The 19,161-nt window shown below is 35.8% G+C and overlaps 1 protein-coding gene across 3 annotated transcripts in view; it reads right to left on the reverse strand.

The window, feature by feature from the left end:
• KCNK2 (potassium two pore domain channel subfamily K member 2) overlaps positions 1–19,161 on the reverse strand; it is a 237,621-nt gene that overhangs the window by 57,711 nt on the left and 160,749 nt on the right. For all 3 annotated transcript variants that reach the window (XM_050780573.1, XM_050780581.1, XM_050780563.1), the window contains exons 4-5: positions 7,224–7,384; positions 4,376–4,562 (exon numbers count right to left, since the gene is read on the reverse strand). In XM_050780573.1, the coding sequence (XP_050636530.1) occupies positions 4,376–4,562; positions 7,224–7,384 (348 nt within the window). The remainder of the gene's footprint in view (positions 1–4,375; positions 4,563–7,223; positions 7,385–19,161) is intronic.

The following is a 19,161-nucleotide window of genomic DNA, read 5'->3' on the forward strand; positions in this document are numbered from 1 at the left end:
ATAACAAGAAAAACCATAGACCATTATCCTTGATGAATGTAGATGCAAAAATCTTCAACAAACGGAGTCCAACAGCACATCAAATAGTTCACCATGATCAGGTAGACTTCATTTTAGAATTCAAGGTTGGCTCACCATACACAAATCAATAAATGTGATTCACCATATAAAAAGAATTAAAAACAAGAACCATATGATCATCTCAATAGATGTGGAAAAAGCTTTTAATAAAATATAACATCCCTTCCTGATAAAAATCCCCAAGAAATTAGGCATTGAAGAAACATATGTCAAAATAATAAGAGCCATCTATGGAAAACCCACAGTCAACAGCATACTGAATGGACAAAAGCTGGAAGCATTCCCCTTGAAAAGAGAAAGAAGGTAAGGATGCCCACTCTCACCACTCCTATTCAACATACACTGGGAGTCCATGCCAGAGCAATCAGGCAAACAAACAAACAAACAAACAAAAAAACAAAAAAACCTCCCAAATAGGAAAAGGAGAAGTCAAACTATCTTTCTTCACTAACAATATGACTTGATACTTAGAAAACCTTAAAAATTTTGCCTAAAGGTTCCTGTAATAAACGAATTCAGTAACATCTGAGGATACAAAATCAATGTACAAAAATCAGTAGCATTTTTATACACCAGTAACATTCAATATCAGAGTCAAATTAAGGACACAATTACATTTATAATAGCCACAAACACACACACACAACAAAAAACAGGAATACATCTAACCAAGGATGTGAAAGATCTCTACAAGAACCACATAACACTGCTTAAAGAAATCATAGGTAACACAAAAAATAGAGAAATATTCCATGTTCATGGATTGAAAGAATCAATATTCTTAAAAGGACATACTGTCCAAAGCAATCTATAGACTCAATGCTATTTCTATTAAGCTACCAATATCGTTTTTCACAGAGCTATAAAAAGCCCTTCTAAAATTCATATAGAACCAAAAAGGAGTCTGAACGGTCAAAGTAATTCTAAGCAAAAAAAAAAAAAAAAAAAAAAAAAGCTGGAGGCATCACATTACTCAACTTCAAACAATACTACAAGGGTACAGTAACCAAAACAGCATGGAACTGCTACAAAAACAAATATATAGGCCAGTGGAGCAGAATAGAGAACCTAGAAATAAAACTGCACACCTACAGTCATGTAATGTTTGACAAAGTCAATAAAAATTAGCAGTGAAGAAAGGATTCCCTATTCAATAAATGGTGCTGGGATAGCAGGCTAGCATATAAAGAAGGATGAAACTGGACCCCTAACTTTCACCATATAAAAAATTAACTCAAGATGGATTAAATATTTAAATGTAAGACCTCAAACTATGAGAATCTTAGAATAAAATCTAGGAAACACTACTCTGGACATCAGCCTTAGGAAAGAATTTGTGACTATGTCCTCAAAAGCAATTTCAACTAAAACAAAAATTGACAAATAGGACCTAATTAAACTAAAGTGTTTCTGCACAGCAAAAGAAACTATCAACAGAGTAAACAGACAACCTATAGAATTGGAGAAAATAATTATAACCTATGCATCTGATAAAGGTCTAACATCCAGAATCTTAAAGGAATTTAAACAAATAAACAAGCAAAAAACAATACGATTAAAAAGTGGGCAAAGCACTAAAAAGTGGGCAAAGGACATGAACAGACACTTCTCAAAAGAAGACATTCATGTGGCCAAGAAACATATGAAAAAAACTCAATGTCAATGATCATTAGAGATGCAAATCAAAACCAGAATGAGATACCATCTCACACCAATCAGAATGGCTATTATTAAAATTATAAGAAACAACAGATGCTGGTGAGGCTGTGGAGAAATAAAAAGGCTTTTACACTGTTGGTGGAAATGTAAGTTAGTTCAACCATTGTAGAATACAGTGTGATGATTCTTCAAAGACCTAGAACCAGAAATACCACTGGACCCAGCAATCCCGTTACTGGGTATATACACAAAGGAATACAAATCATTCTATTATAAAGATACATGCACACGTACATTCATTGCAGCACTATTCACAATAGCAAAGACATGAAATCAACCCAAATGCCCACTGATGATAGACTAGATAAAGAAAACCTGGTACATATGTACCATGGAATACTATGAAGCCATAAAAATGGGATGATGTCTTTTACAGGGACATGGATGGAACTGGAAGCCATTATCCTCAGCAAACTAACACAAGAACAGAAAACCAAACACCACATATTCTCACTTATAAGTAGGAGCTGATCGATGAGAACACATGGGCACATTGGGAGAACAACACACACTGGGGTCTGTCAGGGGAGCAGGGGTGGGAAAGCAACAGGAAGAAGAGCTAATAGATGCTGGGCTTAAGAATAGCTAATAGATTCTGAGCAGCAAATCACCATGGCACACATTTACCTACATAACAAACCTTCACATCCTGCACATATACCCTTGAACTTAAAATAAAAGTTTAAAAAAAAAAAAAAAGTGGGCAAAGGACATGAACAGACACTTCCCAAAAGAAGACATACAAGTTGCTAACAAACATACAAAAAAAAATGCCCCACATCACTAATAATCAGAGAATTGAAAATCAAAACCATAATAAGATCTCATCACATACCAGTCAGAATAACTATTATTAAAAAGTAAAAAAATAATAATGCTGGTAAGGTTGTGGAGAAAAGGGAATGCTTACACACTGACAGTGGGAATGAAAATAGTTCAGCCTCTGTGGAAATCAGTTTGGAGACTTCTCAAAGAATTTAAAACAGGACCACCATTCAGCACAGCAATCCCATTACTGGCTATATATGCAAAGGAAAAGAAATCTTTCTAACAAAAAGTCACATACATACATATGTTTATCACAGCACTATTCACGACAGTCAAGGCATGGAATCAATCCAAGTGTCCATCAATGGTGGATTAGGTAAAGAAAATGTGGTATATACACACCATGGAATACTTCACAGTCATAAAGGAGAATAAAACCATGTCCTTTGCAGTGACATGGATGCAGCTGGAGACCATTATCCTAAGTGAATTAATGCAAGAACAGAAAACCAAATACCCTATGTTCTCACTTATAAGTGGGAGCTAAACAATGGCATGGACATAAAGATGGCAATAACAGACACTGGGGACCACTAGAGTGGGAAGGGAGGGAAGGGGGCAAGGGCTGAAAAACTAACTATTGGGTACTAAGCTCAGTACCTGGGTGATGGGATCAATCTTACCCCAAACCTCAACATCACACAATATACCCAGGTAACAAGCATGCACATGTACCACTATATCTAAAATAAAAGTTGAAATTATTTGAGAAAAAAGTCAAAATATGTGCTAAACAAAACAAAAAAGAAATCGGAGGCAGATATTTGGTATCAAAAATTAGAGTGGAAATATAAAATTCTGAACAACCAGTGATTATATTCCCTTCATTAAATAAAAAATAAATACTTAACTCCACCTTTCTGTATACCCCCAGTGTCAAAGAGTCACTATTTGTCTTTGCCACTGAACTCCAAGATATGTTGAAGTCCTAAGCCCCAGTACCTCAGAATGTAATCTTATTTGAAAATAAGATTCTTAGGCCGGGCGTAGTGGCTTGTGCCTGTAATCCCAGCGCTTTCAGAGGCCAAGGCACCTAAGGTCAGGCGTTCAAGATCAGCCTGATCAACATGGTGAAACCCTGTCTCTCCTAAAAATACATAAATTAGCTGGGCCTGGTGGCACATGCCTGTAATCCCAGCTACTCAGGAGGCTGAGACAGGAGAATCACTCGAACCCACGAGACAGAGGTTGCAGTGAGCCAAGATCACGCCAGTGCACTCCAGCCTGGGTAACAGAGCAAGACTCTGTCTCAAAAATAAATAAATAAATAAATAAATAAATAATAGAAGGCTCTTGTAAATGTAATTAGGTAAGATGTGGTTATGTTATACTTGGGTAGGGCGGGCCTATAATATAATTTGACTGGTATGTTTATAAGCAGAAGGGAATTTGGCTGCAGAGACAGAGAGACACAAGAAGAAAAACATGTGTCGAAGGAGGTAGAGATGGGAGTGATACAGCTGCAAGCCAAGAATGGTCAAGGACTGATGGCCTCTACCAGAAATCAGGAAGAGGCTAAGAAAAATTCTACTGAGTCTCAGAGGGATCATGGCCCTGCTGGCACCTTGATTTTCAACTTTTGTGAGACAAGGAATTTGCTTTGTTTAAAGCCACCCACTTCATGGTACTTGGGTATGGCAGCCCTAGAAAACTCTTCCAGCCCTTGTGTTTTGTTACAAACCTAAGTGAAAAATCTATCTAATAAACCCCTGTTAGAAGATTAACATGGGTGCCAGGAAAAGCTTACCTGCAACGTAGTCACCAAATCCAATAGTTGTTAGAGTGATAACCACAAAATAAATGGCGTCCAGGGCACTCCAGCCTTCTATGTGTTTGAATATGATCGCAGGCAGAGCCACAAAGAGTACACAGCCAAACAGTATAAATATGATTGTTGAGATGATGCGAATCTTGGTCTGACTAACATTCCACTTCTAGGGATGAGACAGAAAGGGGTATGTGTGTGTGTGTGTATATATATATATATATACACACACATATGTGTATGGGGAGAGAGAGAGAGAAACAAAGAGAGACAGAGAGAAATTATTTGCATACCCGCAAAGTTAACCTATACACTATTATGAGCAAATTAGCAAGTAAGCATGTTATTTTATTTTCTTTTATACTTCTTTACATATGAAAATTAGGAATCATCAATAAATCAATCAATGCTAATAATGATGCTACTTTATCCTCACATAGCTTTACAACAGGTAAAATTCTTTTGAAAAGGCAAATTACATTTGCCCTGAGAATGCAATTTTAGATTTCCATCATTATTTGTTTACCTAAAATACTTTAGAAATATTTCTATTCTATAGTCATACATAAAACTGATTGCACGCCAAATACAATCCAGAACCATATAAAAATGGAGACACTGAAACAAGAATTAAGTATTTATAATTGTTCATTGATAAACATTAATTTCATAAAGTTTTTTTTTCTGTCACTTCCATCACTTTTTCCTATCATTAATTTAATTGATTATAGCATAATACTAACAGCTTAACCTCCACAGTTAGATTCCAACATGAACCAGGTGAATTGTTTCTCTGTTCTATGGTACTAAATTGTATAACTAACAAAGCTATATGATCAGCAAGTAAGGATAAGTCTTCAATATCCCTAGGCCATAGCTGTCATCAGAATACCCATTTTTTAAATCTCCTTCTCCAAAAAAAAAAAAAAAAAAAAAAAAAAAAAAAAAAAAAACTCAATAGTGTAATGTATTAAATGAGGTTGGTATATATAACAATTTATGTCCAGCTTTCTATTTGAGGTTAGTTACCATACATTTTAAGTCTGACTGAATCAGTCCTATTAACTGTAAAAAATATAGGTCACAAACTACACCATATGAAAATCACAGAATGTTAGAGCTTGAGAATTTTTAAAGACCTATGAAATCACAGAATGGAAAGGGTACATAGACATTCCTCTAGTCAACCATCCTCATCTTACATGTGAGAGTTAAATGAGTTCATGTTTATAAAGATTATAGAATAATGCTTGGTACCAAACACTGAACTATGATCACTGGAATGTCATCATCATAAGGGCATGGAATTTGTTTGTTTATGCACTGGTGTATATGCAACATAAAAAAATATTACCCAGCATCTATGAGGGACTCAACAATTTGTTGAATGAATGAATGAAGAATTCAACATTACCATGTTTATGTCGCCAATCTGCCCTCTTGATTAATATAAACAGAGAATTATTTTAAATAAAAGTATAATACAAAAAAGAATAAAACTCCAATTTTTGAATAACTATGTGTTATTCTACTTCAACACAATGTTGAACAAAATGTTTGAGATCTAACTTTGATCTTAAATCTGAAACATGACTAGTGCTAAAACTGGAGCTGTAATCCAAATTGAGAAAACAATACTCCATATTTTATTTCATCAGTAGAGTTAAATATAAATATTTTGTTGAACTTTGTGTGAAAGTATAAACATTACTAAACAATGAACAAAATTTATTTGCAATAGTGGTGCTAGAAGTACCAAATCCTTTATAATCCCACCCTCTAACAGGAACAGTTACTTTTTCCATAATTTTCTTCCAAGAACTCAAGCTTATAATCCTAAGAGTAGTAGTATTTTTCACTTAAAATTCTAACAAAAGCATTTTCATTTTTTTGTTGACTATAATACAACTTGAAGATCTCCATGTATACTACACCTTTGGTTCTACCAAATTACATTGTGTAGATACATTTCTATCAATGGCATTACTGAATTAAGTTATATGATCACCTTTATTATGTTTACTATTTAGACTACATCTTTCCCAAAGGGGCTTTATAAGGGTATCAAAACAAATTTTAAAATAATAAAGTACTGTCAGTCTTTTACTACTTATGTTAAAGTTAAATTTATATTGCCACCAACCCTCAGAATGATGCCTCCATATACCATTATTCAAGTTATACAGATAAGAAAATGTAGATTTGATGGGATAATAACTAGTTTAAGAGAATACAGCTAGGAGACACTACATATGAAATTTAAATCTGGCTGGACACGGTGGCTCAAGCCTGTAATCCCAGCACTTTGGGAGACCAAGACGGGCAGATCATTTGAGGTCAGGAGTTCAAGACCAGCCTGGCAAACATAGTGAAACCCCACCTCTACCAAAAAACACAAAATTAGCCAGGCATCGTGACGGGTGCCTATAATTCCAGCTACTCAGGAGAATTGTTGAACCTGGGAGGTGGAGGCTGCAGTGAGCCAAGATTGCACTATTGCACCATTGAACTGCAGCCTGGGTGACAGAGCAAGACTCTGTCTCAAAAAAAAAAAAAAAAAAAAAGTAAAAGAAATTTGAATCTAAGACTTTTGAATTTCTACTTTTTTCTGTTTATACCTTTGAGTTTTTCTCATGCATTACTTTATTCATTCAGATTAAGTGTAAACATAATTAAAATACAGTGAGTTACATGCCAATAGAGATACATATAAATTGTTATGGAAACCCTAATAATTGAATCGCTAATTGTATCTGAGGTGACAGAAAAGATGTATTTTTTTAAAAAATCAAACAATAAATATATGTAGTTAAATATCTATCATACTCACAATAAACGTATCTTCCACTTTGGCAATTCCTTTTCCAAATATGGTGCCTAGTTGATCTCCAACTCCAGCCAAGAGAAAACCAAAGAGGGGAATTCCCAGTAAGGCATAGATGATACAGAATATTTTGCCGCCTTCTGTACGTGGTGAGATGTTTCCAAATCCTTTAAAAAAATTACATTGTTTATAAATGAATATAGTTGTTTAAAACATATGAACTCAAGATTGATTCAGAAACTCCCAAATATTGCATGATACCAATAATTGATTTTGACTAGTTAAGAATCCGTTTGTATTACATACTATTTTAATATGTTATAATATAAGATATTCCAAGCAAATATTTCAAAAATATACAAAGTATAGTTAATATTCCAACTAAACTTTGAGATGATGAAAACTGAGGTGATAACACATGCAATAATGTTTTCATTATTATTATTCACTATTTTTTCAAAATAATATTTTCATTAAACTTATTTCTTTTTTCTTTCTTTTTTTACTTTAAGTTCTGGGATACAATTGCAGAATGTGTAGGTTTGTTACCTAGGTATACGTGTGTGCCATGATGGTTTGCTGCACCTCTCTACCCATCATCTAGGTTTTAAGCCCTGCATACTCTTCCTCCCCTTCCCACCACCCCTGACTCATCCCAGTGTGTGTTGTTCCCCTCCCTGTGTCCATGTGTTCTCACTGTTCAATTCCCACTTATGAGCGAGAACATGTGGTGTTTGGTTTTCTGTTCCTGTGTTAGTTTGCTGAGGAAGATGGCTTCCAGCTTCATCAATGTCCCTGCGAAGGACATGATCTCATTCCTTTTTATGGCTGCATAGTATTCCATGGTGTATATGTACCACATTTTCTTTATCCAGTCTATCATTGATGGGGATTTGGGTTGGTTCCATGACTTTGATATTGTAAATAGTGCTGCAATAAACATATTTGTGCAAGTGTCTTTATAGTAGAATGATTTATAATCCTTTGGCTATATACCCAGTAATGGGACTGCTGGGTCAAATGGTATTTCTAGTTCTACATCCTTGAGGAATCACCACACTGTCTTCCACAATGGTTGAACTAATTTACATTTCCACCAGCAGTATAAAAATGTTCCTATTTCTCCACAACCTGTATTATTACTTTACTTTTTAATAATCGTCATTCTGACTAGCATGAGTTGGTATCTCATTGTGCTTCTGATTTGCATTTCTCTAACGATCAGTGATGTTGAGCTTTTTTCATATGTTTGTTGGCTGCATAAATGTCTTCTTTTGAGGAGTGTCTGTTCACATATTTTGCCCAGTTTTTGATGGTTTTTTTTTTCTTGTAAATGTGTTTAAGTTCCTTGTAGATTCTGGATATCAGACTTTTGTCAGATGGGTAGATTGCAAAAATTTTCTTCCATTCTGTAGGTTGCCTGTTCACTCTGATGATAGTTTCTTTTCCTGTGAAGAAGCTCTTTGGCTTGATTAGACCCCATTTGTCAGTGTTGGCTTTGGTTGCAACTGCTTTTGGCACATTAAACTTACTTCTATCTCTTTATTGCTGATAATCCTGTTGACTGTAAAGCTTTTGTTATCATTCAGAACACACTGAGAAGACTATATTGCCTCAATTCAAGAGTCTTCAGATATGCTTAAGTTATTTAAAGATGAAAGTTTAGTAGCAACTTTAAAATATTTTAATTAAAGTATTTACCAAAAAGTAATATCCAAAAATGTAAAATTATTAAACTTCTTTAAAGTTTTAAAGATCGTGAAGCCTTTCCAGTTTTGTGCAAGGATATCTACTTGTTATTATTCAAGTAGCTCAACTTCATTCACTTTTAAGAGCAGAAGAACCATTTACACATATATGCTTGGGTTAAAGAATGTACTTCTAGAAGTACATAGAGTACCTCTTTTCATCAGCAAACCTCTTACTGTCCTTCATATTAAATTAATTTGGAACTTTGATTTTAGTTATCTCTTACTCAAAAACGTGAGCAGATATTTTGGGATTTTTTTTGTTGTTGTTACTTTCCAGTTTAATGACTATTGTAGTCAAAGATTATGGGCTATGTGATTTTTACTTGTTGGAATCCATTGAGATTTTCCTTGTGGCTTTATTATGGTCAATTTTTGTATTTATTTAATTGTTATTTGAAAAGAATATGAATGTTGTATTTGTTTGATACAGAAAGAACATGGAGTGAGGGTGAGCTAATGTTTAGTCATTTTAACCCATATATTTTTCCCTATGATATTTCCATCTTTCTCTTCCTCCTACTCAGTCAATTCTGTGTTCGTTGCTAGTCAACTCATCTACTGAGGGATTTGTTTTTGATGTATCTAATGTTCAAGAACTTTGAATTTTTTTCCATTAGCCTTTTCTTATGCCATGAAAATAATAATTATATTAATTTCTTTTTCAGTGTTGAACCATGTAGTAACTCAATTATTTGAGGGAAATCCTACACTTTCTTTACTTAGGACAATTTCTATGAGTAGTTAATTCCTGGTCATATCCTCATACTTGTAAACACAATACAATACTAGATTGGTTAGTATTTGTAGTTGAAATTTATTTTCTAGCCTCAGTGAGATTCATGATTGTTCTGGTGGTATATGGAAGATTCTGGTTCAAGGAGCCCTGGCTGAAGTAGTGCTGGTGAAGGAGGGGAGACTGGAGTCTGGACTTTCATGTAGGAGTGCATTGTACAGGATTTCTGGGGACAGGTTCTCCTAATTCTCAAAGCAGCCACCAGTGTACAGCCATCTTACTGTTTCTCAGGCCTGCTGCCTGCTCTGGGAATATCTGTAACACAGCTCTGTTTGGAAAATACAGCTTGATTCTGGAGGCAAAGACTGGAGGCAGCTACCAAAAAGTTAGGATTAGTAGTTCCACAGAACTTGAAGTAATTTATAGGCTGACTGCCCTTGGACCCATTTCTGCTTTTAATTTTGGTGACTTTATGAAGTTCTCTTGGAAATTTTCATTTTTTGAATCCTCTGTTTTGCTTCTATGGGAGATGTGGGCTCCTCAACTCAAGAAGAGTTCATGGTCCCTCCTCATCTATACGATTCATAACATGCCCAAAACCACTCCTGTTGTGTCAGTCACAATATGTTTCCTGCTCTTGAGCACACTATGGAAATTTAAAAAAAATTTTTTTCTATGCCTCTGTCATCTCAACTTTTTAGTGATGTGAGGTAAATGCATGTTTACATAAACAAGGAATTCAATCTCTGAATTTACCAGTCTTTTAAGAAGTTAGATATTGATTATCTAACAAAAATTCCACAGGTTTACAATAAGGTAATCACACATCATGTTAAAACCATTTTACATCAGAGCCTAAAATTAACTGATTGAAAGATATCAGTCAAGACAAAACCTAGCAAGAGTTTAGCAGTATGTGATAGACATTCCTGGAACCATCATTCCTTAGTTATGTGACCTTGGGAAAATTATTTCCTCATCTGTTAACAGGACATATTGTTATTACATACTTCATTGAGTTTTAGTGCTAAAATTAACTGATTGAAGGATATCAGTCAAGACAAAACCTAGTAACAGTTTAACAGTATATTATAGCCATTCCTGGAACCATTATTTCTTAGTTATGTGACCTTGGGCAAATTATTTCCTCATCTGTTAAAAGGGCATATTGTTACTACACATTTCATTGAGTTTTAAGTACCAAATAAAGTACTATGTGAAAAGTGCTTACTCTATTATACTATATGTGCTCAATATATGTTAGGTATGATAATAATTCTTATAATCACTATCAATAATAATATTTGTAGAAGCAAAGGTTAGAGGATCAATGTATTTAGCCTCGTCAGTATGCAAACTATTTAATAGCCAGGTTAATGCAGTCATGACTATACATTGTTCTTCCACTATGTTGTGAATGTTTTGTCAAATTATGGATGCCATTCTTCATAAGGGACATTGGCAAAATAGGATGCTCTATATTAAGCAACTTTTCACATATGAAAGTTGAAGGAATTGGAGGTGTTTGTGCTGAAGAAAAGAAGGCTGAGAGTAGAAAGACACAGGCTAGCTGATTTCAACTATGTGAATGATTAAAACATGGACAAGGAAACAGACCTATTCTGATGCTTCAAGGCAAAGAACAAAAAGCAATTGGTGCAAGCTATGGAAAGCGAACTCATGCTAAAGTAACTGCAGCCAAAACAGAGTAAATGACTATAAGAGTCAGACAGAAGCAAGATAATCACTTGCAGTGTTTAATACTTTGGACTAATGGTTTTCTGGGATTCCTTATAATACAAAGTTGTTATGAATCAGTGGGCAAATGTACATGTATAATAAGAGTAAGGTTCTCTAATATCTGCTTTTGCCATGGATTGCAATTACTATTCATACATTCAAAATTTTTTATTAAGCATCTACTATTTGCCAGGCACTTTGCTAAGCACTAGGGGTGCAGCTATGAAGTAGACAGACCTGATCTCTCAAGTTGACAATCCAGTGAGGACACCTGCAAGAGACTGATACAAAAGTGTGATAAGTGTGTGCCACAGAAAGTACAGAATGTTCCTGATGCACAGGATGTAAGAGAATGAGACATGCTGCACACAGTAAGTGACCCTGAAGCTGTGATCTGAATCTGAGTAGAAGTTACTCAGGTAGCGTAAATAATGAAATTAAGGCAGAAATAAATAAGTTCTTTGAAACCAATGAGAACAAAGACACAATATACCAGAATCTCTGGGACACAGCTAAAGCAGTGTATAGAGGGAAGTTTATAGCACTAAATGCCCACAGGAGAAAGTGGGAAAGATCTAAAATTGACACCCTAACATCATAATTAAAAGAACCAGAGAAGCAAATGCACACAAATTCAAAAGCAAGCAGAAGACGAGAAAAAACTAAGATCAGAGCAGAACTGAGGGAGATAGAGACAAGACAAACTCTTCAAAAAAATCAATGAATCCAGGAGGTGGTTGTTTGAAAAGATTAACAAAATAGATAGACCGCTAGCTAGACTAATAAAACAGAAAAGAGAGAAGAATCAAATAGACACAAGAAGAAATGATAAAGAGGATATAATCACTGATCCCACAGAAATACAAACTACCATCAGAGAATACTATAAACACTTCTACACAAATACACTAGAAGATCTAGAATAAACGGATAAATACCTGGACACATACAACCTCCAAAGACTAAACCAGGAAAAAATCGAATCCCTGAATAGACGAATAAGAAGTTCTGAAATTGAGGCAGTAATTAGTAGCCTACCAACCAAAAAAGCCCAGGACCAGACAGATTCATAGTTCAATTCTACCAGAGGTACAAACAGGAGCTGGTATCTTTCCCTCTGAAACTATTCTGAACAATAGAAAAACAGAGACTCTTCCCTAACTCATTTTATGAGGTCAGCATTATCCTCATACCAAAACCTGGCAGAGACACAACGACGACACAAAAAAAAATTCAGGCCAATATCTCCGATGAACATCGATGCAAAAATTCTCAGTAAAATACTGACAAACTGAATCCAGCAGCACATTAAAAAGCTTATCCACCACGATCAAGTCGGCTTCATCCCTGGGATGCAAGGCTGGTTCAACATATACAAATCAATAAAAGTAATGCATCACATAAACAGAAACAATGACAAAAACCACATGATTATTTCAATAGATGCAGAAAAGTCCTTCAATAAAATTCAACTCCCCTTCATGTTAAAAACTCTCACTAAGCTGGGTGCTGATATAACATATCTCAAAATAATAAGAACTATTTATGACAAACCCACAGCCAACATCATACTGAATGGGCAAAAGCTGGAATCACTCCCTTTGAAAACCAGCACAAGACAAGGATGCCCTCTCTCACCATTCCTATTCAACATAGTATTGGAAGTTCTGGCCAGGGCAATCAGGCAAGAGAAAGAAATAAAAGGTATTCAAATAGGAAGAGAGGAAGTCAAATTATCTCTGTTTGCAGCTCACGTGATTGTATATCTAGAAAACCCCATCGTCTCAGCCCCAAATCTCCTTAAGTTGATAAGTAACTTCAGCAAAGTCTCAGGATATAAAATCAATGTGCAAAAATCACAAGCATTCCTATACACCAATAATAGACAAACAGAGAGCCAAGTCGTGAGTGAACTCCCATTCACAATCGCTACAAAGAGACTAAAATATCTAGAAATACAACTTACAATGGGTGTGAAAGACCTCTTCAGGGAGAACTACAAACCACTGCTCAAGGAAATAAAAGAGGACACAAACAAATGGAAAAACATTCCATGCTCATGGATAGCAAGAATCAATATTGTGAAAATGGCCATACTGCCCAAAGTAATTTATAGATTCAATGCTATCTTCATCAAGCTACCAATGACTTTCTTCACTTCACATAATTAGAAAAAAAAGACTTTAAATTTCATATGAAACCAAAAAAGAGCCCGTATAGCCAAGACAATCCTAATCAAAAAGAACAAAGCTGGAGGTGTCACGCTACCTGACTTCAAATTATACTACAAGTGTATAGTAACCAAAAGAGCATGGTACAGGTATCAAAACAGATATATATATATATATATATACACACACACACACACACACACACACACACAAAAACAGATGTGTATATATATATATATATATACACACACACACACACAAAACACACACACACACACCAATGGAACAGAACAGAGGCCTCAGAAATAATGCCACACATCTACACCCATCTGATCTTTGACAAACCTGACAAAAACGAGAAATGGGGAAAGGATTCCCTATTTAATAAATGGTGTTGGGAAAACCGGCTAGCCATATGTAGAAAGCTGAAACTGGACCCCTTCTTTACACCTGATATAAAAATTAACTCAAGATGGATTAAAGACTTAAACAGAAGACCAAAAATCATAAAAACCCTAGAAGAAAACCTAGGCAATACCATTCAGGACATAGGCATGGGCAAAGATTTCATGACTAAAACACCAAAAGCAATGACAACAAAAGCCAGAATTGACAAGTGGGATTTAATTAAACTAACATGCTTCTGCACAGCAAAAGAAACCATCATCAGAGTGACAGGCAGCATACAGAATGGGAGAAAATTTTTGCAATCAATCAATCTGACAAAGGGCTAATACCCAGAATCTACAAGGAACTTAAACAAAGTTACAAGAAAAAAAAACAACCCCATCAAAAAGTGGACAAAGGATATGAACAGACACTTCTCAAAAGAAGACATTTATGCAGCCAACAAACATGAAAGAAGCTCATCATCACTGTTCATTAGAGAAATGCAAATTAAAACATGGCATGAGATACCATGTCATGCCAGTTAGAATGGTGATCATTAAAAAGTCAGGAAACAACAGGTGCTGGAGAGGCTGTGGAGAAATAGGAATGCTGTTACACTGTTGTTGGGACTGTAAATTAGTTCAACCATCATGGAAGACAATGTGGTGACTCCTTCAGGATCTAGAACCAGAAATACCATTTGACCCAGCAATCCCATTAGTGGGTATACACCCAAAGGATTATAAATCATTCTATGATAAAGACACATGCACATGTATGTTTACTGCAGCACCATTCACAATAGCAAAGATTTGGAACCAATCCAAATGCCCATCAATGATAAACTGGATTAAGAAAATGTGGCACATATACACCATGGAATACTATGCAGCCATAAAAAAGGATGAGTTCATGTCCTTTGCAGGGATATGGATGAAACTAGAAACCATCATTCTCAGCAAACTAACACAGGAACAGAAAAACAAATACCATGTGTTCTCACTCATAAGTGGGAGTTGAACAGTGAGAACACATGGACACAGGGAGGGGAACATCACACACCAGGTCCTGTCAGGGGCTAGGGGGCTAAGAGGCTAGGGGCGGGATAGCATTAGGAGAAACACCTAATATAGATAACTGGTTGATGGGTGCAGCAAAACACCATGGCACGTGTATACCTATGTAACAAACCTGCATGTTCTGTACATGTGTCCCAGAACTTAAAGTATAATTAAAAAAAAAAAAAAAGAGAGAGAGAGAGAGGGTGAAAGAGCAAGTCCCATAAAAAAGTTTCCCAGGTAGCAGAAATAAGTAGGGTTCACGATAAGGCTAATCAACAATACATGTAAGGTCTTCGAGGAAAAATCTAAAGGTAATCAGCATCTCTGAGAAACTGAAAAAAATTCAGATGGTTAGAAAAGAGAGAGTGTGAGAGTGGCAGCAGATAAAGGAAGAAAAGAAAACTGAAGCTACATAATGAAGAATCATATCCATGCTCAACAGTTTGGGCGCTATCATGTAGGCTGAATGACTAATGCAAGACTTTTAGATGGATCCTGTTACATGTGTATTCTGGCTGTAAAGAGGAAGATATTTATAGAGGCAAGAATAAAGAAGTGTCAAGTCCAGGTCTCGGTATGAGTAATGGATGATCTTGGCAACATTTCTCTGAGACAGACACAATGAAAAATGACCAGGTCTGGGGGAAACCAGGGTAGGATCAAGGAAGGTAAGAAAGATAACAAATTTGGAATAGGTTGATTTTGATATGCCCAGAGGAATAACCAAAGGAGAGATCCACAGAATATGGCATGTATAAGTCTGAAACCCAAGAGCAACCTGAACAGATCTGCAAATTATGGGGTAAACACTCAGGAAGAATGTATAGACTCAGAAGAAAAGACAGCCTAGGACAGAATTCCAAAAAACACCACTTAAAGTGTAGAGATGGCAAAGAGGGGCCTCAAAGAGACTGGTTATAAAAGAATAAAGGGAAGTGAGTTGTTAGAAAAGTCACAGGAAGAGCAAGTTAAAAAAGAAGTGAATGATGAACATCACCAGCTATTTTTGAAAGGTCGAATAAGATCATCACTGAAGAATGTCTAATGATTTAGCAACAAATTGGGCATCAATGATGTCAGAAGTGGTCATTTCCGTGGAGCAGTGGAAGGGGAAGCCATACAATAAACCAGTGCTCCTGGAGCCTGTTTTCTTTCTTTTCTGTTTTACCTTTTATTTTCAAAATACCTTTAACTCACAGAAAATTTATAATTGTTCACAGAACTCCTGTATACGCTTCCTGTATGTGTTAATATTTTCCCACTTTGCTTTCTCACTCTCTCCACATCCAGACATTTCTTTTTTCTGAACCATTTTATAGTAAGCTGTAGACATCATGCCATTTTATCCCTTAGTTCTCTGCTGTGTTATTTCTTAAGAAAAACAGGGCTTTCTCTTAAGTAACCAAAGTACAATAATCAAATTTGGGAAATTTAACACTAATACAGTATTATCATCTAATCTACAGTCTATATTCAAATTCTTCCAACTGTCTTATTAATTCAAGATTATACCTTGTATTTAATTGGCATGTCTGTTTAGTCTCCTTTAATCTCCCAGAGTAGTTCATAAACCTTCTTTTATCTTTTTTGATTTTTATGTTTTTGAAGAATGGAGGGTAGTTATTTTGTAAAATATTCCTCGATTTAAATCTGTCTGATACTTTCTCACAAATGGGTTTAAGTTACGCATTTGGGGCTGAAATACCACAACCTTCTCAGTGCATCACATCAGGGTATATGATATTAGCTTGTCCTATTAATGATGATACTGACTTTGAGAACTTGGCTAAGGTAGGTCCATAAGGTTTCACTACTGAAAAGTTACTATTCTCTTCCTTTGCAATTAATAAGTTATTTGTAGGGAAACACTTTAAGAGTACAAGTATGTAAGTATTATGTTCCTCAAACTTTTATGCACTAGTTACAGTATCAGGAAAAAACAAAAATGCAAATAGTGCTAGAAAAGAAGACATGAAGGGAAATAAAACCATAGGATAGTAAATAAGATAATAATCCTTTAAAACACTCCCCAACTGTATTACATATATAGCAAGGATATTCTTCTTTAAAAACGTACTTTTCTATTTTAGGTAGTAGAAAAAACCCTATTACCATCCCCCTTCTGTCCGCAGTAGATCCTGCTAGGGGAAAGAAGGAATTAGAGAAGATGCAAGTAAAGTTCTTGTCCACCCAGTGTCTCCTTAATGGAACACAGCTTCAGAAACCTCCACAAGTTGCAAACAATCCAGAAGTTCCTATATGCTCTGCGCAGAGGACAAGGAGAGGTTGAGAGCCCTGGAGTACAGGAGGACACCTAGAGTCAAGATGAAGTATCTGCCATGACCGGCATCCCAACACCTAGGAAAGTCTGGCAGGAACATGGGCTCTGATGTAAGGAATCTACACACTTAGCTCATTTGTCTCTTATCTGCTCTTATCTCCTAATGCCTTGTAATGTTCTATAGCAGAGCAACATGCACAAATAATTCATCAGGGCAAGCATGATAAAGGCCCAGAAAGCTTGCATCAAGGTAATTTAAAGAAGAAAAAGACCATCCCAAAGTTTAAGAAGTCAGAAAATGTTCAACTGACCTACTTGGGAGGGTGAACCATTTCTGTACACAATCCAAGAATAGAACTCTAGAATTCAACAACTTCAAACCCATCCCCTATTCTAACATCAATAAACTGAGTACCAAGAACCTGAGGGACTTGCCAAGTCAGCAGGGTGCACTATCTTGATGTGGGTTCGCTGATTATCTCAGAGTCCTGCTAAGATCCAACACTGTCCTTTATTGCCTTCTCCAGGTCAATAACTATGTGGCCTGGGGTAGGGCAGGCATCTGAGTTATCCTATTTTATCCAATTATTTTTTGTTTGTTTTTTGCATAAGATGACAAATGTCTATAGAGTCATATTCATAAGAAGTAACCTATCTCCAGGAAGGATCAGGGAAAAAATAAATAAAAGATACAACTTTTGGTTTTATTTTTATCCTCACTGTGGCATTGCTAGAAATAGGCTTTACTGTTTTAATAATAAAGCCTAGCTGTCAAGAGGACTTACTTTATCTACCCCACGTTAGTTAAAAGAGCATAAGAAATGAGAACTCCAAGTTTACATCAATCAGTGACTCAGATTTAGCCTGGAGGCCACTATGGAACATCTTCAGGAAATCTGTCAAAGAATATCCTCAGGAAGCCTATTTACATCACCTATAACATGGCCCAAAATCCAAACAGAATTCTAGATTTTAGGATAGCCAATCTACCTTTCACTGACCACAAAATGGAGACAAGTCCCTTGTGGTATATCTGTACTTCATTTTATTATCTTATGACAGACAACAGGAGACCTAAGAGAGGAAGAATGAGGGATCCTAATAGAATACTTCTCTGAATATTCTCTGCTTCACTTTTCAAATATTTCTTTAGCCGCCATTATACTGAACTCTAAGGCTGAATCTGTGTCTCGGAGGAGGCATCCCTCACAGAGTGATTACTCCCCATGGCACCAAAAAGGTGATCTAGCAGTTTTTCAACACAAAGGGCTTAATTAGAACTCCCCCAAACATTCTCCTGGTGACCCAATCAGGTGGTTCTTTAGAGAAGGCTTCCTGATGCTTTCTTCCCTCTCTTCTCTGTGTACAATAAAAGTAGACTTCCCTCCACAGATGTACCACAAGTTCAAACCAATGAATACAGACACTAGTTAAATGACGTGATATTGTTAATGGATTTATGGGAATCAGATGAAAAATGTCCATTGACTATAAGCAGTAGAGTAGACTGAGCTTTCTAAAATATTAATATTTGTAATTGTCTGGACTCCTGATCCTTTCTCTGGTCAATCAGCAGCATCTTCATTGCCTAAAGTAAAACAGTACTATTACAGCAAGAAGAAAAATGGGCAAAAAAAAGTATTAAATTTTGTTTTAACTCTTAAAATAAGGTATTCATGCTCAAAATGTTTCCCTCGAGGAAAGTAAAGCTTTCAGTTTATGGCATAATATATGCATGACAAGAGAGTGGAAGGAATGGCAGTCATTCTGGCTTCCAAAGAGCTTGAGGACTAGAAAAGATTGTGGATTAATGAGGC

This window comes from Macaca thibetana, chromosome 1, assembly GCF_024542745.1.
Source record: "Macaca thibetana thibetana isolate TM-01 chromosome 1, ASM2454274v1, whole genome shotgun sequence".
In the NCBI taxonomy this organism is placed as follows: Eukaryota; Metazoa; Chordata; class Mammalia; order Primates; family Cercopithecidae; genus Macaca; species Macaca thibetana.